The 23,320-nt window shown below is 38.5% G+C and overlaps 2 protein-coding genes across 4 annotated transcripts in view; one reads left to right on the top strand and one right to left on the bottom strand.

Annotated features, from left to right (window-relative positions):
* Positions 1–20,059, bottom strand: part of LOC117289186 — a 33,256-nt gene extending 13,197 nt beyond the window's left edge. Inside the window, exons 1-10 of one of the 3 annotated variants that reach the window (XM_033770206.1) lie at positions 19,782–20,059; positions 8,435–8,526; positions 6,545–6,699; positions 5,421–5,551; positions 4,314–4,449; positions 3,663–3,760; positions 2,994–3,073; positions 2,753–2,782; positions 1,122–1,296; positions 422–606 (exon numbers count right to left, since the gene is read on the bottom strand). In XM_033770206.1, the coding sequence (XP_033626097.1) occupies positions 422–606; positions 1,122–1,296; positions 2,753–2,782; positions 2,994–3,073; positions 3,663–3,760; positions 4,314–4,449; positions 5,421–5,551; positions 6,545–6,699; positions 8,435–8,526; positions 19,782–19,887 (1,188 nt within the window). In that variant the 5' untranslated portion in view covers positions 19,888–20,059. Of the gene's footprint in view, positions 1–421; positions 607–1,121; positions 1,297–2,752; positions 2,783–2,993; positions 3,074–3,662; positions 3,761–4,313; positions 4,450–5,420; positions 5,552–6,544; positions 6,700–8,434; positions 8,527–13,531; positions 13,897–19,781 lie in introns of those variants that run through there. The other 2 variants (XM_033770188.1, XM_033770196.1) reach the window with 2 other exon arrangements.
* A 205-nt stretch (positions 20,060–20,264) lies between these two features.
* Positions 20,265–22,643, top strand: LOC117292869 (glutaredoxin-related protein 5, mitochondrial-like). The gene is made up of 2 exons (XM_033775042.1): positions 20,265–20,598; positions 21,481–22,643. Exons 1-2 carry the CDS (start codon positions 20,328–20,330, stop codon positions 21,657–21,659), a joined length of 450 nt encoding a protein of 149 aa, XP_033630933.1. The 5' UTR covers positions 20,265–20,327; the 3' UTR covers positions 21,660–22,643.
* The last annotated feature ends 677 nt before the right edge of the window (positions 22,644–23,320 follow it).

Raw genomic sequence — 23,320 nt, 5'->3', positions numbered from 1 at the left:
ACTTGCGATTGGTCATTGCAGTAAGGGGGGGTGGAGCTTAATGGATCAGTCGTGTCTTGGCCAAGTGGTCTAGTTCACTGGACCCAAGTAGCAGTTGTCAGCAGCAGAAAGTGATTTTGAATCCCCGTCATGACACTTTCGCCTTGAGCAAGGAACCTTACATAATAACTTCGGAAAAAAGGTAGTGTACTCTGCCAGGCTCATATTGGATGACACCCAACCCTAAATCCTTACAGTAGTGGGGGTAACCCTGTTTCAGCCCTTGATGGGTAGGTGGAAGTGTGTCCCTGGTAGCAGTTGACAGCCCAAATCAGTTAATTGTAACGCTCACCTTGACGTGGCCATCCAGCCATGTGAGTTGGGAGATATCTCTTAAATTTTTGGTTTCTAAAAGTCTATTGTTCATTAACCAATTACATACCTTTTTATCAGAAACATTTATTCTGTAGCCGTCCTTTCCCTGGAATAGATGCGGTACAAACTGACAGATGATATATGGGTCTGGATACTCGTTCCTTGCAGCACATTCTAAGACACACTTAAAACCAAGTTCCCCAAGTAGAGGTCCATGTATGCTCCAGATGTCAACCATCTGTTGAAGGCAATCTGTTAAGGTAGACAGGGTAACAGATAATTGTACAAATGAACATGGTATTTTGATGTAACAAATTCGCAATAAATAATTTGCAACTTGAACAACATACAAATACATACAACAGAGCATTTACAAAGCGCCTTTTTCGACAAGATCATAGCGCTATAAAGTGAGCTATTACATTTGATACAGATATTAAGTTTTAAGAGATTTCTTGAAAATTGGCAAAGAGTTACATTTTCTAATGGATACTGGGGGGTTGTTCCACATTTTAGGTGAAAGTCTGGTTGTGAGCAGATGAGGGTGTTCTGATGGTTGAGTGTTCAGTTAGGTTTGTGGTGTCGAAAGCTGATCGCAAGCTTGAATGTGTTCAACTCAAAAACATTCGCTTCTTGCATTTGCAGGAAGTATGAACTGAACTTTTCGCCCCTTCCATAATGTTCTCTCAAGAAGGACTTCACATGCTTTGATGAAATTTACAAGACACCCATTGTTGTTTCTTGCAAGCTGAATAAATGACTTTTACCTTCAGGCCCTGTAGTCCCAGCTATAACTCTTATGAGGAAATGTGGTTTAAGTTTCAGTGGCTCCCCTTCTTTCTTGATCATACTCTTCGGTCTCGGCCAAAGAAGCTGAAACTTTTCATCTGTGACTGGAACGAGTTGAGCAGGTTCCGACTGTTTCAACAAATTTGCCAGCTGCTGCTTGGTGAAATGGAGAAACAATTGCATGAATTATTGAATGATAGTTGAGAGAACAATTACAATAATTATTGAATGTAGTTGAGAGAGGCCACTTAGAATGAACTTCAAGTATCAACATCATAGAAACTTTAAAAAAAGATCCAGGAAAATGATAAAAGTGTCAAGATCTGTTGAAGTCTGCTGTGAAGCAATTTTGGTTTGGATTTTGTTTAATTCTGTGTTTGTTTGTTTGTTTGTTGGGGGCGAGTTGGAGGGGGAGGGCCAAAATTGCAGCTTTTTTGCTGTATTTGTCATTCAGTATTGACTACAGAAACCGTGTATGGTAAACAGATGCTGCATTCTCCTGCTGGTAATTTCAAAGTCACCATCAATCTACAGTACATTTAAGCCTGGTTCATTCTTCCTGCGACTGCGAATGCAATACAAATGTTTCGCTGCAAATATTTTGCACGAGTTGAACACAGCTCAACTCTTCCGAATTATTTGTTGCGAATTTGTTACGTCAAAATTCAGAATCGTGCTGTGGCAGTAGCATTTCGCGTTCTCAGGAAATATGAACCGAGCTTTAGGCAATCGTTGAATGGTAAATAGTGGGAGGGTAAAGATTCACAATTCCCAAAATCGAAGCAATTCAATCTTTATCAATCTGATGAGTTGAAGCTGCTACACTAGACAATTTGCATGCAAAGAACCCATTGCCATAAACATAAACACTGAATACAAAACTAAAGCACAAGGATCAAGTCATTGGCCCAGAGATGTTTGTTAAATGCCCAGCAATACACAAGGGTTTGTTCAGGGAATTTGCAACATACCACACTTCACCAAGATGGTAATTAAAAAGCTTCAGCTTTTTCCATTACAAAACTTCTTTCTATATTAATTTGACACAAACATACTTGAATTACATTTAAAAACCTGGAAAATGAGGCTACTGACAAATAAACCATCAACCTACAAACCAAACTGTAACATGTGAAATCTGGGCCTACTTGCCGTAGCTCAAATGTTAAAAGGCATTGGACACAATGGGTAATTGTCAAAGACCATTATTCTCACAACATATTATGTATAAAATAACAAACCTGTGAAAATTTGATTTGAATTTGTAAGTGCTGAATTCCCTGCTTTTGTAAGTGCCGATTCTTTGCTCAATGATAAGCAGAGCCACGAAACTAGGCCCTGATTATTCAGTGATTAGCCCTCCTACATTACAACCAGCACTTTTGTATACAGAACCGATTTAGCCCGCAATTTACTCTACAAGCCCCTGTGGTCAGCGTTTTCCCCCTGGTTTTGTCAATTTCCAGAACCTATCACACACTTCCTAAACTACACATCATCACTCCACAATGAATTTCTTAGATTGCACTGCAAGCCTCAACCACCTCTAAGAAATAACGGGTTAGCTCGGAAAAGGGACAAATTGCTAAATTTAAAGGGGAGTGTTTACCGTATCTGCTGCACATTCCTCGATCGAGTCCTGAATGGGCAGGGGGGATAGTAATAGGACAATAGTTATAATAAAAACAATTATTATTTGCCGGTATCCATCTAGATTTGACGCTCATGGCGTGGTACAAAACACCCACCCCAAAAAATTCACCACAATAATGATGACCATAATGAAATAGTGTACAAATATAACATGGTTTGAGAGTGGAAAGCTGGTTTGAGGGTGGAAAATTGAGCACCTGTTGTAAGTCATCGGGTGATGTTGGCGTTAATGGCGTGAGAGGGGTAACACCTGCTTCTTTAGTTCCATTACTCTTCTCTGTCAGAAAGAAATAAAACCACAAAGGGACAGATGTTTAATAGATGTTAAATTTTCATCGGGAATAAAGAATATTATAATATTGGGTTTTACCCATACACCGATGTGTGTTAGCACTGTATACTCAGTACTTTCCCGAGTCCTGTGAAAAAATATCACAGGCATATTACTAGGGTGGGACAGATGTTGTTTATTTTAAAATAATTATTCACCTTTTTTTTGTCAATAAATACTCTCTTTGCAGAATGCCTAAGTCTAAATGTCATGATTGTGCTGGTACATATGTTATTATATCAGGCTAATATTTGAGACATTTAAGCAAACGAACAAACAAGTTTATTTTACTTTATATTTTAATGTTTCAAGAATAAATACTACGTCACCACTTATCATTTAACAAATTTATGGTGTTCCCGGTTGAGCAAGGAAGCCTGTAAATTGTCAATAATTTGGCAGATAAAAATATTACTCTCATAGTCAAAATATAAGGGAGAAGTTTTTAGCTCATAGCCCAGTGGTCTTAGGTTTTTTTCCCAGCGAACTGGCGCCCTCAAATTACAAACCACATCCAGAAAGTGAGAATTCTTACTTTTCACATCTCCATTGGGCAGTGATTCACCTTCTAATGCTGTCTTCAACTTGGGTTTGCTCTCTGCTAATGACATCGGTGTCTTGGTTGCATATTTCCTGAAGATGATAAATGAAAATTAATTATTTGATTTCATATACAAAAATAATACAGAATTCTTGTGACTCAAAAGATGCAAAAGAGATCATGTTGGCTCAGTGGTTTTATTCCCTACCTTGCACCTCTGTGGACCCCGGTTCGAATCCCACTTCAGACCAGAACCTTGGGTGTGAATTGAGTGTTCAGTCTAAGCCTGAACGATATCGAAAGTTTTGACTGGCGATATAGCGTTGGGTAAATATCCCTGATACGATATAACTATGAACATTTTCAGCCTCCTTTGGCGATACCTGAAGAGAGACCACCATGGCTAAATGGGAAGGATTATACAGAGTCTGTGAGTTGAGCCACAATATATATATATTGAAAGTCAAAATGACAATCGTTGTACTCTGGTTTCGCAGCATCAACACTAACATATTTGGTCTTTCCTGTGTGGGGCGGTTCGCTGACTCGCACTAACGCTATTTAGAAACTCTTTGCAGAACATTTATAGCTTTTGGCATTATTTCATGTATACAGATTCTCCCTTTATCACTATTTCTTGCTTACCCCTTCTTAGCCTTGACTGTTGTCTTAGCACCTTTTCTGACCAGCTCTGACACAATAGCAACATCTCCCCTTGATACTGCATCATGTAAAGCAGTGGCGCCATCCACATTGGCAGAATTTATGTCAGCTCCTTTCTCTGATACAGGGACAGAATGAAATAATATGCAGGGCTCAAAATTAACACTGGACCACAGGCATGACAGGCCAAAGGCCAGTCATCTTAAGGTCTGGGCCAGTAAACTTAAGATCGTGCAAGACCAGCAGTCTTGTGCCATCAACAATTTACACTTTTAATTTGAAACACAAGCATCTTCCAATTCCAGTAAGTATTGAAATATTTCCCATAGGATTAATGAGATAAATCTTGTCTTCGTGCTCGTTCCAAAATATCTCAAATGTGAAACTCTGTAGATAGTGTTCCTCTCAATTTGGTTCTGGTCTTGCAACAAATTTGTCTCATCCAATGAAAGTTTTGCATTAGAAGCCCTGCAATCTTGGGGATTTCCCGCCTCCCCCCCCCCCCCCCCCCCCCCCCCCCCCCCAAAGTTGGAGCCCTGCTGATGAGCAGCTTTGTACACCCGGCCTTCTCTAAAAAAAAAATACAAAACATTTTGACCCAAGACGGACCTTCATCAAGGCCATATACACCAACTCTGGGCCCAATACACTGACTGACTCACTATCTCAACAGGGTTCCAGTTACAAAAGGGTATATAAATCATAGTTTTTTGGTTGGTAATCTTAATCGTGAGCGTACAAAAGGGTATATAAGACATAGTATTTTGGTTGGTAATCTTAATCGTGAGCGTACAAAAGGGTATATAAGACATAGTATTTTGATTGGTAATCTTAATCGTGAGCGTACAAAAGGGTATATAAGACATAGTATTTTGGTTGGTAATCTTAATCGTGAGCGTACAAAAGGGTATATAAGACATAGTATTTTGATTGGTAATCTTAACCGTGAGCGTACAAAAGGGTATATAAGACATAGTATTTTGATTGGTAATCTTAACCGTGAGCGTAGTTGTTGTGTGCTTAGCTACATTTTGTGCTTAACTCTCTGATATTGGATCCGGGTCTAGTTTTTTCTTAACCTAATCTTACCACATAGTAGTTTAACTGTGTCTAAGTTCCCATAGGAGGCAGCCCAGTGTAGCGGTGTATTACCAGTCTCTTCATCATCAACATCGTTTATATCGATTCCTGCTTTCAGTAAATTAGTTGCTAAAACCAAGCTGCAAAAAGAATAGTAGTAGTAATAATTAATAGTATAATTTTATAGAGTTTGAAAGGAAAACTCCAAGAAATACCCTATGTGCTCTACAAACTTTCGAACCATGAAGAACTATGTCAACAAATATAAAATTAAGTAGGATTAGAAACTTTGCATGGTGGAAATACAATATGGAAAGGTTTGCGGTAACACCATGTAATATAAAAAATAAAATTAAAAATCACTAACAATAGTAACAAGATAACACTTAATTTTTCCTCTCAAACTTTGCATGTAAACTTGAAAGTACACCACTGCAAAGTATTTTCTATCTATTACTTTATAAACACAATAACATAAAATTAATAGTAGTACTGGAGTCTTTTATAGCACACATATCCACCAATAAGGTCCCCAAAAGCAAGGCACTTGAGAACGAGAAACACTTTTTGGACAGGTTTTGAAGTTGACAATTTATGAAAACCCAATAGGTTGCACCTTTTAAGAGTTAACAAGAAACTGTGGTGCATTGGCAGCCCCTGCCACAAACACTGTGGCAAACCCCTTCATAACAGCAATAGTTGTAACTGTTTTTTTTAAGTCACCCGACTCTACAGCTTTCCCATCAGAAAGGCGAAGAAAAAAATTGTTAATTGTCACCAAAATGCAATGTTTTCATTCCCATACTGCATTCCGACAATGCAAAGAGTAACAACACAAATCAATGTGTTAGGCCGTGTCCGAAACGGAGACTTTGTCTCTGACTAGATTGCGCATGTCTACCTACTCTTCAATACAGGCAGACAAGCTGATCTAGCCGAAGCTGAAGCCGAAGTCGCCGTTTCGAACACGGCCTTAGTGACCAGCTTGAAATAATCCGTCAGAAAAGAAAAATTTATCATAATTATAAGTGTGATTTCACCCTTGTTGCCTCAGTTAAAACTAAAGTTGTTGGATCTACAGACATCAATTTAATCCGTTTAGCCCGTTTTTACTGTTTTTCTGCTGTACTTACTTTGACTGAGCCACAGCTTGCAGCAGAACATCGTGATAAACACGAGATACCTGATCCGAGCAAGATTTCTCGTACGCTGTGTTTTTGTTCTCATCCAGGACGGAGGGATCGGCTCCAGAGATAAGCAAGGCACGGACTACATCTGCATTACCAAGCTGTTGAGAACATCATGTCAGGATCAAGTGATAATTATTATTATGCTTTCTATAGATAAGTTTCCAATGGACGCCATATTGCATTTTGGGGTTTGCAGGCACGCCAAGCGCTTAAATAATAAACACAGCACGTTTGGCATGCCGTTCTCACAAAAAACAAATGCCTGATGGCTGGAATACGTCATTTTGTAACATATCTACATAAAGACACTGGAAACCTTTTGTAACTTTCAAAGACAAGTGTTATCCCTTTAGTGTATCCCAATATATGCATAAAAAAACAAATCTTTGAACATTTTTACAAAAGAATAAGAAAGGAACAAATTTTGCCAAAATGTGTGTGTCAGAGATGCCTAATAAAAGGCTTCAGGCCTTAAGTCTTTTTTAATATTTTATTTTAATAACTTTCTATTTTAATATTTAAGTGAGGAAATACCTCTTTCTCAAAAACTATGTCACTTCTGAGGAGCTGTTTCTCACAATGTTTTATACTATCAACAGCTCTCCATTGCTCATCACCTAGTAAGTTTTTATGCTAGCAATTATCTTGAGTAATTACCAATAGTGTCCAGTGCCTTTAAATTTAGACGTGTATTATATTGGCATTCAGTGTGCACAACACATGTCAAGTGCAACTGTTTTGCTAGATTGCTGGATGAAATCCTTTCCTGCAACAGCTGGCCATTATACCAAATGCAGTGAAACCACACATCATTGTAATTGGAATGATTTGTCAACAGCTGATTCTGTTTTTTCGGACTCTGTTAAAGGAAAGGTACATGTTTTGTAATCACTCTTAAAATTACTGTAAGTAAAAATAAATTGATTTTTGGGGTTGAACAAAGAATTGACTAGAGTGGGATTCGAACCAACGACCTCCGGATTAACGTGCCGGCGCTCTACCAACTGAGCTATCTAGCCCTATATTGGCGGTGTCCCTATTCTGTCAATATCTTTGTTCGGGGGTGCCAGTCAGAAGCCATACAACCGTTAACTGCCGTGTAGCCAGGGATCACACCCAAATTACGATACAACCTGGGAAGCGGCAGCTAGGGGATCACCTTTAGGGGATGCGACTTTTTGTTTCAGATATCAATATAAACCACAGGGGAAACTGACTGGATAAATTTGTAAATGATTTTTGGGGTTGAACAAAGAATTGACTAGAGTGGGATTCGAACCAACGACCTCCGGATTAACGTGCCGGCGCTCTACCAACTGAGCTATCTAGCCCTATATAGGCAGTGTCCCTATTCTGTCAATATCTTTGTTCGGGGGTGCCAGTCAGAAGCCATACAACCGTTAACTGCCGTGTAGCCAGGGATCACACCCAAATTACGATTATATTGATATCTAAAAAATAAATTGGTTAGAAGCCTTCAGCAGCTTTCTGAGAAACATTTCACCTCCAAACAAAACAATGTGGTTATGTAAAAAGATATTAGTTCTTATGCCCCAAAAGTTTGAATATACGAGATTCAATACTGTAGCACTGTTTCTTAGATTGTGTATTCCTATTAAGAATTTTAATTTTAAAATTTTCCTGCAAGAACATATTCGCTCTGGAATTCTTTTATGATATTTCAAATCACAACCACATTTTGAAATGAAACTTCCACATTTATTTTATACATCTACATCTATATCGGATTAAAACAATTGAGCAGTTCCAAAAACCAAAAGTGTATTTTGCCTTTAAGTTAACTACCCAAGTACTGTATATTTGTTTTATTACCTTGGAGGCCAGATGCAGCATTGTACCCTGCCCTGGAGTAATGCTGTTCAAAACGCTCTCAAGTTTATCATCATGTTTCGGTCCTTTCACACCTGAAAAGTCAAATTCAAATCAACAAACAATTAACCAGCTGAAAACTTGAGAGAGGCGGTTTTGTGTGTGCTCAATGCACACTGTCCTAAATGTTCCAACGGCTGGAACAGTTGTGCCACATCACGCGATACGTGCGAAGCGCACAGCAACCTCCATATAAAGAGTTGTTTACCCAAGGGCCTTACCATTTTATAGCTGGAGAGGTGTTGTATTGAAAGAAATCATTGAACAATTATAATTTTTGCATTTATTTTACTTTTAGACCATTAAGTGTTAGTGTTGATGTTTTTTGACCGAAAAGGTATTTATGAATGTGAATCAAAGTGAGTTGAATCAGTTTTCAACTAGTGGTTTAAACCCGCCGAGGCCTGGCAAGTTGGCGAGTTGACGGCAAGTAGTAGGACCGAAAGGAAATAAATAAACAGGCTATGACCTGGTAGATTAATCTTGTTTTTCACGGAGGGGTATAGCGTATGAAGGAAAGGTGGTCAGTGAGTTTACACATATGAAGATCACACATTAAAGCAGTTGCGTACCGCCCAAATGAGATGTTTTGAAATGTTCACATGACTGGTTCAACACATCAAACAAGCCCCCTCCAATATAACATTGTATGATGTTTTTCCCGCTTGCCCCCCACAAATGAAAATGTCTGGTTACACGTCATTGATTAATATGAGAGTGGGTGTGAGTCTGCTTAGTTTATTTGTCATAATAGAGGTGTAGGTATAAAGGGCTCTACAGGATGAGAGAAAGTACAGGCTGGATTAGCTCTCTTAGAATGAATGGTTTGTTGACAAAGATGAATGTTTGCTATGCTAGTTTGTTTGCGTGGTTCAACTACTGTCTGTGTCCTTTATGTGGTCTGGACATAAACTGCGCCAATAAAGTATCTAAACACTTACAAATGGTCAGATTTATTGGAACCTGAAATAGTACACAAACAAATAATTGTTCGTTTCTATTCACCGTTAATTTCTGCACGTTTTGACACATCTTGTGTTGCGCTACGATGTTGTTTGGTGGATTTATGGACACTTGAGTGGCTTAAGGTCGAATTTCAAAAGTTGCAAAAACCCCTATTCACCCCAATTCCAAAAGGGAACTCACATAAGCATCACACTCGGACAAAATCAAGACAAAAGACACAAACTCGTTTCGTTTACATGACCATGAAATTAATTGCCGTATCTTTAACTCTAAAACTGCTGTTATCCTGTCCTCCATTCTTGGTATGTCCTCCATCACTGTCCTGAACGGCAAGGAGTCGTCTTCTCATACTCTCAATGAGACCTCTGATCTGTCCCTGGTCAATCCCCTGCCATTTCCTGATCAGGATGCGTCGCAAACCCCTCAAGAGTGGTGTCAGGCTTTATGGACTTGTTCACTTTCTTCTTCTGCTGCAGAAGTCACCCTCGGACGGCCACTCATTGGCAGGTCGTCCACATTTCCCTGAGCTTGGTAGCGATTCCACCATTTACTGACCGTCGCTGGTGACGTTTTTACCTGATGAGCTGCAGCTCGCATCGACGTACCGGCTTCTATCCTGTTTGGTCGTTTGAGCCATCTTTCCTGTTATCTTGAAACACCCTTCCCTGTCTTACCATTGTTGTATGCCTCCCATCTTTGACCCCTTTGCTTGGTTACTGACAATTATTGGTGAGTATGATCATCGCAACCGATTTATCCAAAACGCGACCAAAAAAACATCATTTATAAAAGGCGAGCAAAAGAAACGCCGATCTTACTCGTCACAATGCAACGATTTAGCTTGAATAGGGGCTTTTGCAACTTTCGAAATTCGACCTTAAGCCACTCAAGTGCCCGTAAATCCACCAAACAACATCGTAGCGCAACACAAGATGTGTCAAAATGTGCAGAAATTAACGGTGACTCGAAATGAATAATTATTTTTTGGCAAACTGTTTCAGGTTCCGATATATCTGACCATTTGTAAGTGTTTAGATACTTTATTGGCGCAGTTTAGAATAGAGCAGGGACTATGCATGAACAGTTATCTAAAACATTTTACAAATGTGTTACACTGGTGCACTTATCTCACTTGAATGAATAACAGTTCAGTATTTCAAATGAATGAACCATCAAAGCAGTAAAATATATTAATTCTAGTTCATTTGTGATGTATTCATGGCATGGGTGTGTTATAGGTAATGTTGCAGAATACTCCAAGAAGAACAAGGCCCAGTTTCACAGAGCTGCTTAAGCACAGAGGGCAGTTTTAAAAGCACGGAAACAAATTATACCATCATAAGTGCAATTTGTGAATGGTATCCTGCATAATTTTGATTCTGCTAAGCAACAGTTTCTCCGCTCAAGCAGCTCTATGAAATTGGGCCCAGAATTCAAAATTTAACTCTTTAGAAACCCTAGCGGCGACAAGCGAATTGTAAATGCCTATTGATTTTAAAGGCTATGGGCGCTTCTGAAGGGGCACCAAGGCCAAGACCAGGGCAAAACGAAATGTCAAGCAGTGTGCTAATTAACAATTAGTCTTACTATGAACTGTACTTCCAACTTTAACTTCTCTCAATATCAGATTGTGTTTTGTTGAACAATATAATTATCTTGGCCCAAGAGTATTGAGTAAGAATACATTCATGATGATCTGGTGTTGATTGTTGATATATCTCTCAGATTCAGATTGCATTTTGTTTCCATAAATTCATCATTTGTTGTTACATGTTCTCTGTGTTTTTCTTCTGTTTAATGTCGGCAGGGTCATCTTGGGCCTTTAGCGCACGGCAACAACCCTGCAAGGTTTTGAACGGACGTTTCAGAACGAGTCACTACTCTTTTATCCCCACTTATAAATGCACTTTTATTCAAAATCGTTAAAAAAATATATACAGACACTTTGACAGTTGAAAATTTGAGGTTTGAAATATTTTTTCCAAAAACTTTGTGAAGATTCGTTGCACGTGGGTTGTGTGTACGTGCGCACGCTTAGAAATAGATTACGGTCGCGCGCTTAGAAGAAGGTTACGCGCTGTTACTAATAGCTATGAATTGCGTTCCGCATGATAATTTTGCAAGCCTGACACGCGGAAGCCAGCCGGTTATAAACACTGGTCATAATCAATCGTTTAAACACCCCCACGTGACGCGCTCTCCACCAATAGGAGTAGAGAAACTGTCTAGGGTATTTATGAATGCTTGATAAAAGCTGCTAAAAATAGGATTCAAACTGCCTCCAGGCAATCTCGGTATTCTAGTTGGCACACTGCTTTAGAATTGCAAAGGTCATAGGTTCAAACCCCACCCGAGTAATATGCCTGTGATTTTTTTCACAGAGCTTGGGAAAATACTGAGTTAACAGTGCTCACACACATTTGTGAACACTATATGGGTAAAACAGAAATTAATACGCTTTATCCCCGATGCAAATTTCCATCTGTTAGATAATAGGCATAGTATTATTATATATTAATTATTATTTTAAATCTGATCATTATTATTCTGGGCCCACAGAGTATTGATCGGGAACAAGCACTGCCCATATGTTGATCTGTAGCCTGTGCATGTACAGTAGCTTTATGTTTGTCTATAGACCGATCCGACACGCACCGGGCGCGCAAGTGTTTAGCACCGCGCGACATTGCTGGGGTGTACATGTGCCCAGTTTTGTGCACAAAGACATGAGGAAATCACGTTTCTTTTTACTCTTTATAGAAATTAAATGTTTTCCTCAACGAATAACAACATTTCCTTAACAGGACATCATGATATACCAATGTCGATCACTGACCACAAATATTTGCAATAAAATATAAGCCGAATCGTCTTGAAAAAGATGATTGTCTTAGGTGAGTTTAGGGTCACAGATGCAGAAACTGCATAATAGTCGCTAAAATGCATTACATCGGCAAGGTGTTTTGTCAGAATTTCAATATTTTACTTTCTGCTGAATTTTAAAAATTTATCAAGAATGTAGTACGTTGTTATATCAAGCAGCCATATCAAGGAAATTTCATAGATTGTCCAGGAAGACATTCAATTCCCATAAAGAGTGAAAGGAAAACGATTTTCTCGTGTCTTTGTGCACAAAACTAGGCACAAAGACTACCCAGCAATGGCGCGCAGCGCATGGCGGCGCCCAGCACTTGCGCGCCTGGATCGGTCTATAGCTCATAGTATAAACACAAATAAGTAGTCTGGTGTTTACCCAGTGCCAGGAGTGTGTAATGCAACAGATTGCCAAGGTCGATATTCTTTACAACACAATCTTATTTGTCACGCATCAGTAAATAAAAAAAATTAAAAAGGGTTTTGTGGAATGGTACATGTCCAAATACAAGCAGAACAAGCACAATTAAATTATCATTTTTTTTATCATGAGTTGAAATTTAATTTATTTTTGCTTTATATTTATTTCACCATTTGTTTATTAAGGTCAGTCTAACTGAAAATGCTTATTTATCAAACATTTCTTACAATGTAGGATAGACATTTTATGTTTATTTGATGGTCAAAATGTTTACTTATTTTCAAAGTTTTTACTTTGTTGCTTTGTATAATAATCTTAAAGTTTAGGAAAGTTCCAGCCTCGGTTTGGTAACATTGATATCAATGGGAGAAATTAAAGATGGCTGCACCGTGATAAAGGTACCCATGGACGGAAAAGTTTCCGTATGGCGCCACCACTTTTTCATTCGATATGAAATAATATTGTATTTAATTAACCTCAATGAGATATCCCTTTTTGTAAAAATGAGTGAAAAAGTGGTGGCGCCGTACGGAAAGTTACCCTTTTGTTACACCATGGAAACATATTGGAGATGTTCTAAAGTCATCTTCCAACAAAATTACAACGGAATTGGCACAGTTAAAAAAAGAAAGCAAACTATCCTTAAATAAGAAAGAGTCAGTTAAACCTATTGAATTGAAAAGAATCACAGACAGACAACAATTATGTATTGATCACATCCACATACAATCACAACCACTTGGTATTCATTTTAAAAATTCCAGCAATGTTGACCTTACCCCTTCGTTGAGCTGCAGCAAAATCCCTATCAAGGGTTATATTCCTACCACCAACTGAACCAGCACAGCTGCTCTTTGTAGGGAATTTGTAGCTGTTGGTGGCAGAAACGTTTGCCTGTATCTCTGATTCTGCAGACATTTTGAATTCTTATTTTCTAAGTGTAATTGAGGACACACCCATCCACAGTCCACCATGTATTCAGATAATAGTATACACTTTCAGTTGCCTGCGTGGAGGTTTTTACAGCACATGCACACACCATGAGATTTCCCATGACATGGTTGGTTTGATAACAAAAGCTTGTTTCACTTCAGTGGTTTATCAAAGAGCAGCAGGATTCCATAGCTATACACTAGGCCTATTTTGTACAGTATGTCTATGGTCTATTGCATGTGTGTTACACTGTAAATACGAGCACAGCTTCAGATTGGTCGTCTGCTTGCTCATAGTACAATCAATGAACACTGCTTGCAGTATCGCAAACCTCATACTTAACATGACACATGTTCATGTACACGTCACAGAAAGATAGTGTTGTTTACATAGATTCAAATGTATTAATCCTCACTTGGGAGACAAAAATTACATTGACAAATAAATTATGTAAACAAAGACAACACAAACGATCAGTAACAAAAGGATAGAACTTTTAAAAATACATTTAATACAAACACCTACCTCCATGGTACAATCCTAATCCTTTTTTTAGGCCGCATCCTTTAAAAAAAATTATTAACTTTTTTTGTCTTTAAAATTTTCTGTGTAATTCTCATTAAATCTTTTTAGGACTTTTAACTACAAAATGTAATGTAACTAAAGAAATGAATTGATGGCCAGTTCGAATTAAAATGCTTGGTGGCCACCTTTAAAATAAATAAAATGTAATAAAAAAAAGGCCCTTGTCCTCCTCTTTTTAGGAAAAACCAAGACAATTAACAGGTATTTTTGTACTTTAAGGCTTTAAACAATTGAGTACTTAAGGATAAACCCAGAGCCATGATATGATAGCTCATTGCTCCAACTAGACTTGACTCATGTCCCAATCCCGTGCCATCTCCAGGAAACTACTGTTTTGAGATGCTTTGCATTCCCAAACCTGTTCCGCATGCGGGACAGGGACTTGACGATGTCGCAGTCGCCTGATATGTAAATGTATTCACTTATGAATATGTAACATTGTTACGTGATACGTTTTGACCAATCAAACGCACCCAAAATGAAGACTAGTTCATTTGTCATTTGTGGGTTAAGTACTTAGTTGATGATTGAAATACATTTTTTTAATAACCAATTAATTATAAAAAAGAAAGCACTAAATGTTCATTTGAATTTGAGTAATATGTTGTAACATACATTGGGGTCGGTTTTTTTCTTAAAATTTGAATTTTGGGAAGTGCAATAAAACGACTTACGACACCGACACCCCCTTGCCTGCTAATGAGTTTACCCGCCCCACTGTCTTCCACACTGTGATGTCACAGAGTATAATGAATATTTTACCGGCGGGCAGCGCTTCCACGCTCCCATTGGTTTTGTACATCTCCCCATTTGGGGAGATTTTCCTATAACAACGTGCAGAGTAAGAAACGACATCGTCAAGTCCCATTCTCGGGACCACATTTTGACGGCGAGCGCACACTGTACTGTGTATGCTACGTGTTGTTATATAGTAAGTTTGGGTATATGCTTAGGGACCTCTCACACGAGAATGGGACTTGAATCAAGTCTATGCTCCAACTGCCCATTGTGACCATTTGTAAGCTGCCGGAACAAATGAGCTGTCGTATCGCTGCCGTGTTCTAATCCTTTATTGCAAAAACCTAACAATTAATTGTAGAGTTGGTCTGAAATTTGGCATGTAGTGGATTATGTAGATTTAACTCTATTGCACATTAGAGTTAATTCATAGTGCCTATATGAAGGCTCTTGTTTAAGTCCAATTACTCCACTTTCTTGCTTGAATAGTCTTTCTGGTGGGTGGGTGTCATCATAATAAATTCATAGATAACTTAAGACCGATTCATTTGCATTAAACTTAAAGGCACTGGACACTATTGGTAATTATTTAAAATAATTTTTGGGGCATAAAAACTTAATTGGTCATGAGCAACGGAGAGCTGTGGATAGTACAAAATATTGTGAGAAATGGCTTCCTCTGAAGTAACATGGTTTTTGAGAAAAAGGTAATTTCCCGAGTAAGTATTAAAAGACTTCTGGCCTGAAGACTTTTTATAAAATTAGCTATCTGAAAGCACAACATTTTATGCAACAAGTTTGTATTTGGGGTTTTTATGATGTGAAATTAGTTATTCATCAAAACAGTCGCTGACAGTTCTGAGATGTTCTGAGTGACTAAAGACTTAAGCTTTCTTTTTAAACTATCTTAAACAATAACATTTAAATTAGAGTCCTAAACAATTAGTTTTTAAAACAGTGATTTTCTATACAAAAAACATGTATTTTTGGTCACAAGGCTAAATCGTCAATTTAAAAAAACGGTGACTACAGTAATAAGATTTTGTGTGAATGAAGGTACATGAAGGATATTAAGCAAGTGATGAGGTCATGAAACCAATGAAAATCCATTGTGGTAGGTCATGGCTGAGTACACTGGACTCAAGCTCTGGTGATTCTGATCAGCAGAGTTTGAGTTCAAGTCATGATGCTTGTGTCAAGACACTTCAGTGTTTTAGACATTTATTTCAATATTGTCTAAACACTGTAGTGTCTTGACACAAGCATCATGACTTGAACTCAAACTCTGCTTAAAGATTACTGCTTCATCCTTCGGATTAAATGTAAAGGTCCAAAATGTAATACACCTTAACAAAAACCAGCCAGTACACATCATTAAAGGCAGTGGACACTATTGGTAATTACTCAAAATAATTATCATCATTAAACCTTTCTTGAGCACGAGTAATGGGGAGAGGTTGATAGTATAAAACATTGTGAGAAACAGCTCCCTCTAAAGTGACGTAGTTCTCGAGAAAGAAGTAATTTTTAAACGAATTTTGAGACCTCAAGTTTAGAATTTGAGGTCTTGAAATCAAGCATCAGAAAGCACACAACTTCGTGTGACAAGGGTTTTTTTTTCTTTCATTATTATCTCACAAACTCGACGACCGATTGAGCTCAAATTTTCACAGGTTTGTTTTTTTATGCATGTTGAGGACTATACATCAAGTGAGAAGACTGGTCTTTGACAATTACCAATAGTGTCCACTGCCTTTAAGAGAAGGGGTTCACTCTGGTGCTTTGAGATGCCCTCGAGTCAAGGCAGGGGTGATGAGGCTCTTATATAGAAAACCGAGTGCTGTTAGTATTATTCATTAGTAAATTTTTATTATTTTGTCTGGTTTTCACGGATGACTAAATGGGATAAAGTTGGATACTAAAAGGCCTGTGTACACACATACAATGAGACTTAAAAACGCCTGGGTAGTGTGTCGTACACAGCAGTAAATATGAAATCAGAGCTCTGTGACAAAGCATACCTCAATGTATTACCATGTTTTGTTTCAAAATGTTTCAAACTTTGTGTAGGAATGACCACATTACTCTACATGAATACATTATCTATGAAAAATATTCATATTGACAATCACAATTTTTAAACTGTAATGTTTTGGATAACCCTTTGCATACTAGACATTAGTTTCAAGCTACCTTCCAGTAACATTTAAAATGTACAATATCTTTGTCATCCCTTAGCTTTGGTACTGAAGGTACCTGAGAAAAACCTGTTCTTTTGTCCAAGTTGTATTGAGTTGAATTGTGAGCATACATTGTATATTTTAGACCCAGATGGTGACACATAATTCCAAGGTGACAGAAAAATGATGACATTGACCATACATTGATGATTATGTGCATACATTTGATGTTGAACACCCGAAATGTTCAATCAGTGAGTTTTGGGCAATTTCAGGGACACTTGTCTCAAAATCCATAGGCCTAGTACATGCACCCCTAAAAATAAATTTATGATGAGTGTTGAATTATCAGAAACCAACTTGACTAACTGTTAAAATTTGCATTGTGGTACATGTTTCAGATTTTTGCAAAACGCTAACAGGCTCTCAAAAAGCTACATTTGTTCTCATGTTACAGATTTTTTTTATTGTTGGATACAACCCCCCCTCCCCCCCCCCCAAATGCAATGTCATTTTCTAGGTACATGTATAGGAGTACCCCAGGCCAGGGGAGACAATCACCCCTTCCACTGGGTGTTTGGCAGGGGTCAAAGCCTTGACATTTTGTAGGTATCTGGACTGAATATTGTTTTTAAAAGTGTTTTCCTAAATTTGAATGAAGGACACATATATTTTAACACCATTTAGTTTAAATTTTTAATTCACCATAATGTGTACACACTTTCCGATTGTTGCATCCCAGATGTCTATTGTTCTTTCTTTTGTCCCCTACAGTCAGTGTACTTACTACCCTGCATTACTTTGCACACATAATTCCATGTGGAAATCCCTCTATTTAGAATTCCCCTGTGAGAACTACAATGCATCGTCCTTGGGAAAAGAAAACAAGGTAGACAAAGGAAACGATGGGAAGACAACGTTCACTGAATGGGCCTGAGTTTCAGTATCTCACAAAGATTAGCGGAGGAATGCATTGAACAGCGCAAAATTGTTGAGGAGTCAAGAATAGAATATAATTGAATAGAAGCTTCTTTTCTTTTTTTGCCACCTTATTAAAATGGTTGGATTTAATACACTCAAGAATACAAAGATAAAATTGCAAAAAAAATACCCTGATGATGCCCTGCTCTTGGCCTAGGTGTCTCTTCAAAAAATTCCAACATACTGGAAGATTTTCCAACTGAAAGTTACCTTTCCATTAAAAAAAATGGCTTTACCCTTGCAATTCCAGGCCTGCATGCTAAAGGGATTTGACAGAAAATGTTTGTTCATTTATTAGACACAATAGAGATTTGTTTTAAAAGTCGGTCACTGTAAATTAATTGTAGTTGAGTTGGCACCGAATGACCTGGTAACCAATGGTAACATTGAACACTGACCATGACCATGAAGTGACAGGAACACCGGATGGAGCTAGTCATACAATCTGTACTTAGTGCATGATTCAGGGCTAGAACTGGGGGGGGGGGGGGGGGTCCACGGGGCTTGCAGTAGCTAAATTATCTTACTGGACCAGAAAATGATGAAAGACCAGAATCAAAATGTAGACAAATCTGATAACTTATCTCGTTTTTCTATGGTTACAAAATACTTCAATACTCAACAAAATTGAAAGTTAGTATAAATTTAACTATTACTTAGCAATATTTCTGGATCTCCTGGATCTAAAGTACATACTAAAGGGGTGGTTTACTGGGTGAAACGAGTAGGGTGGCGCAATCCTTTATATGCTGTGATTGGTTACTGGTTGTAGAGTAGAGTTGGGCAACAGCCAATTTAAATTGATCCCTGTCTTCTAACTACAGTCAGTATGTCTTCTATGTGCTGTGGAAGGGTGTTCCACCCAATTAAGGTTCTTTGCATACATATGAGAATATATTAAACAGTTTTTGTTGCAGGGACTTTGGGTGAATGATGCGTGTCTTGCAGAGCGGATGACCTGACACAATTGTTTGCATTGGACGTTGGTTTGGCAAGGCGACCTGCGATAACATACGGGAGGAGGGTTACGTTACCGCAACTACCTGTGATAGGGCTACAGTTTATGTGAAAAAAACAAGATTCTAGTTGCTCTCCTCCGCTGCCAAGGGTTCCAATAAGCGATACGCCGATAGTTGGAATTCTGCTCGTTCTTGTTTCATTTGCGATTTACTGCTCACTCTATTATTAACTGTAATCGGTGGTTATTAACTGAGCACCCGATTTGAACGGATTCAAGTTTTTTCTTTGAGTTCTTGAGCAGATTCACAGTACTCCATGGTCGTATTAATGATTTAGTTATTATGATACACGAGTTACATAAGTTTACCTGACTGAGTAAGTGATAGGCCTAAAATCTTTTTATTTAGAGTGAAGTTATTCAATTCAATTTCAAATCAATGACAATGGAACAAAAAATTAACAATGTCAATTCAAAAAACATGTCAATTGGATATAAAAAGTAAACAAGTCAAAAGTTATATTGACATCTCTCTCTGGATGGCAATGAGTTTCACCAAAGTAAATGAGGAGTAAAGTAACAAGTTCAGTCTATAGTTTTATTAAAAACATTTTTAAATTTGTATGAACAAATTAAATAAACAAAACTACCTACCATTTGAATGTGTGTTTCCGCCTATCACTGTGCGTAACACGTCGGTCCGCCCCCTTTGCACAGCCTCACGCAAATGTTCATGTGTTTTTGCATTGTTCAAATCCATGATTGCAAATGTACTTTTAATGCACTTTCTGTCCTACAAAAAGCACACAATTATGCATTTTATGCAACTTCCTAGTCGTAGAGTTCAGCTGTCTCTCAAAGTCAAATCAATAATTAGTGACTGGATTCAGAGCAGAAAGTACAGATATATTGAGAACCACGTCAACACGGTCAGTCGGTGGGATAGAAATGTTGTTTAGCCCAGGCCCAGGAAACTTTGTCGCATACTGTTAATATAATACCTTTTCATGAAAGTTTCAACTCATGTAAAATCTGTCGCTTTTATAGACTGGTGCGACGAGGCAGCTGTTATAGTTTTCCGTTTAAATGGCAAGGGTACCCGCCCCGTGTGTGTATTATTTATTATACAATATTTTTTTGAGCCGTCTGTGTGACATTCTCTTAATTATTTACACTTTTTGTGACCATTTTACCTACACAATGAACACTTTTGCCAAATTATTTGTTAGGTCATGGCGTTCAGAAGCCAACCAAAGGTTACTACTGCAGAGATTCTACGCGGCGGGCGGCACTGGTTCAAAAGAAAACTTGGACAGACTTGTGAAGAATGAAAAGGTTGTAGTTTTCATGAAAGGTGTTCCTGAGCAGCCGATGTGTGGGTTCAGCAATGCTGTTGTACAGATACTGAGAATGCATGGGGTGGAGAAATATGACAGCCATAATGTACTGGAAGATGAGGAACTCAGGCAAGGTAAAGATATAGATAATAGAATGGAAACGGTTGTTATCATATCATTGTTTATCAAATGATTGATTCCTTCTTTCTTGCTTGGACGTTCAAGTTGAATTGAAGTTTAGTTTACATTTATTTTAATGGTTCTGAAACTTCAATCATTTATTGATTAATTAATGATTGAACTTGAAGATGGCCTTTTTTTTAAATTCACCCAAGGCCAAGATCCTAGTTATTTTATTTAGCCTAGTAAGCGTTTTCTGAGCACAATTTACTAATGTAACGATTTTAAGTTTAGTAGACTAAAATAGGAAAACAAATCAGGTCTTGTGTATTATTAAGCTGTGGCGATATCACGATATTATCGAGTATCGCGATATTAGTTTGGAAACGATTTCGATATCGGATGGATTTGGTTTTAATCGAAATATCGATATATCGCGATATATCGCAATATATCGTGATATATCGCGATATCGATTAAATATCGTGATGTACTTGCTAGCTGAGACATCTTGCACCCCACATGTTTGGAGTAAAACCAAAAGAATAGGTCATTAGAACACCTCTCTTATGCCATTACTGTCTCTTCTAAAACTTTCACTTGGAGTTTGAAGACTGATGATGTCAAATTTAATTAATCGCGATTTTATCGAATATCGCGATATATTGTCGGCGATATATCGTGAATAAAATAAATCGATATCGCCCAAGCTTATTGTGTATGAGTATTTCTGTTTCAGTAAAGGATCAATCTATACACTGTCTGTCTATTGGAAATTGTATTGAAATTTGAGCCCCGCTGACTGCAACTAAAGCTTTGATTGCAGAATTTTGTGCAGTTACTCAGTGTGTCATTTACCTTGTTGACTATTAAATTAATTCACTTTACCTTTGTAGGTATAAAGGAGTATTCTGACTGGCCGACCATACCACAGATCTATTTCAACGGTGAGTTTGTTGGTGGCTGTGACATCATGTTACAAATGCATCAAAGTGGGGATCTCGTGGAGGAGCTTCAGAAACTGGGTATCCATTCTGCCTTAGTCGACAATCCCGATGCTGAGACCAAGTCATAACCAACGTAGAAAGAAGTCATAGAAACATTGAGAGAGTTGAACTCGTAGAGTCGGAAACCTGTCGTCATCACAGAGAAGCTGACTGAAATGCATGGACTGGCAGATCCCCCTAGAGGCAGGATGTGGAGACACTGCTACACACTTGTACATCCAAACTGGCGACTACAGCTAGGGCTGTCATCATGGGTGTGTTCGATTAGCTTCCCTGGGTCTACCTTGCGGTGCTCACTCAGGTGAGCCCCTGACAAGAGCTAAACATATGATCACTCACCCGATTGAGGTCATATACCTGGGGCCAGCCCCCAAATGATTGACCCACTCCATAAGCATGGCACTGGGGGCTGACCCGGGTGAGCCCCTGGAATGACTTCAAAGCTATTCAAACGCACCGGGGGCAGACCGTTGTCGACCCAGGGAAGCTAAACGAACGCACCCTATGATATAGGACCTCCTGAGCAACTGTTGTAGCCAGAACTGTAGACGCCAAACCGAACACGGCCTTAGTTCTGTGTACACTACCATACATTGGAGTTCCTTCTTCCAGGGGCCTTTCTCAAACCCCAGCTGGGCTCCGTGTCCCGCTTGGGCTCTGCGTGGGTAGTGGAAACACAGCTCGGAGTAGCGTGTATTTTCGCACAACGGACAGCGCATCAAAGCCCCTTTTTCCTTCCCACAACGCCTTTCGACATTTCAGAAAAATCATCCAGGCAGGAATCGCGATAAGGTCTACAGAGCCAGAGCCCAAGCTGAGTTTTGAGAAATGCACCTAACTCCGTATTGTATTTTATAATAATTAAGTCTTAATTGTTATCAAAGAATCTGATTTTGTTTTAGGACAGCCATTGAGGCATTTACATTTTGTACAAGATTGAAAATGTCTTATATTATTGAAAGTGCATTATTAACATCGTCTCCTGACGATGACTAGAGCAAGCTAGTCGAAACGTTGAGACCAATTTCAGAACTGACTCCACGGCAGTACAGTTAATTACGATCCTATAAGCTAAAGTAGTAGTCCAGTCTAATTTCTATACCATCCGCCCTGGTAATAGTTAAAAAGCAGGACAGTTCTTTTCAGAACTGAGAAGTCTCCCGAACCTCCGATTATCTACTCCACGGCAGTAGAATAAAGCAAGACAGTTCCCCTAAGAACAACTCTACCTGGCAAGTAGATACACACATGGTGTTACCGCAAACCAAATATACAACACAAACCGTCCTATACAAATCCAACAGGCGCACAAATCTGAAATTATATAGCGGCATAACGTATCTGTCACTCGGTGACACTCAAGGCGCTTAAACACAAAGTAGTTTTCTGCAAGGTATTTGGGTCATTTGAATTCTGGGACCTACTCCTTTTACACAGTACTATATCATGTAATGGTACATACAAGGTGCCACCTGCTGTGGCACACATGCTGCCAATCAAACCAGAAACAACAGGCGCGAACCCCTTCTCTTCAGTCAAAACTCTTTCATGGAGTATTGTGAAGGAAAACCAACCAAGAACCAAGACTTTGGTCACAAGTGCACGGCCTGTGAGTGGCTAGATATGGTTGCATATATAGATGCTCTCCAGTAACTGCTTTGTCAGTCCATATGTGTATAATTTATAACTCTTTTTTTGTTTTAATAGATGGTAATTTGCATTGGGATAA

The sequence above is a fragment of the Asterias rubens genome, chromosome 1 (assembly GCF_902459465.1).
Source record: "Asterias rubens chromosome 1, eAstRub1.3, whole genome shotgun sequence".
NCBI lineage: Eukaryota > Metazoa > Echinodermata > Asteroidea > Forcipulatida > Asteriidae > Asterias > Asterias rubens.
This window is presented reverse-complemented; position numbering and strand designations above follow the sequence as displayed.

Excerpts from the sequence above, each read along its gene's own strand:
- LOC117292869 (XM_033775042.1), top strand. The coding sequence starts at position 20,328 with ATGAACACTTTTGCCAAATTATTTGTTAGGTCATGGCGTTCAGAAGCC. Across the intron at positions 20,599-21,480 it reads AGATGAGGAACTCAGGCAAG|GTATAAAGGAGTATTCTGAC; the intron begins GTAAAGATATAG and ends TTACCTTTGTAG.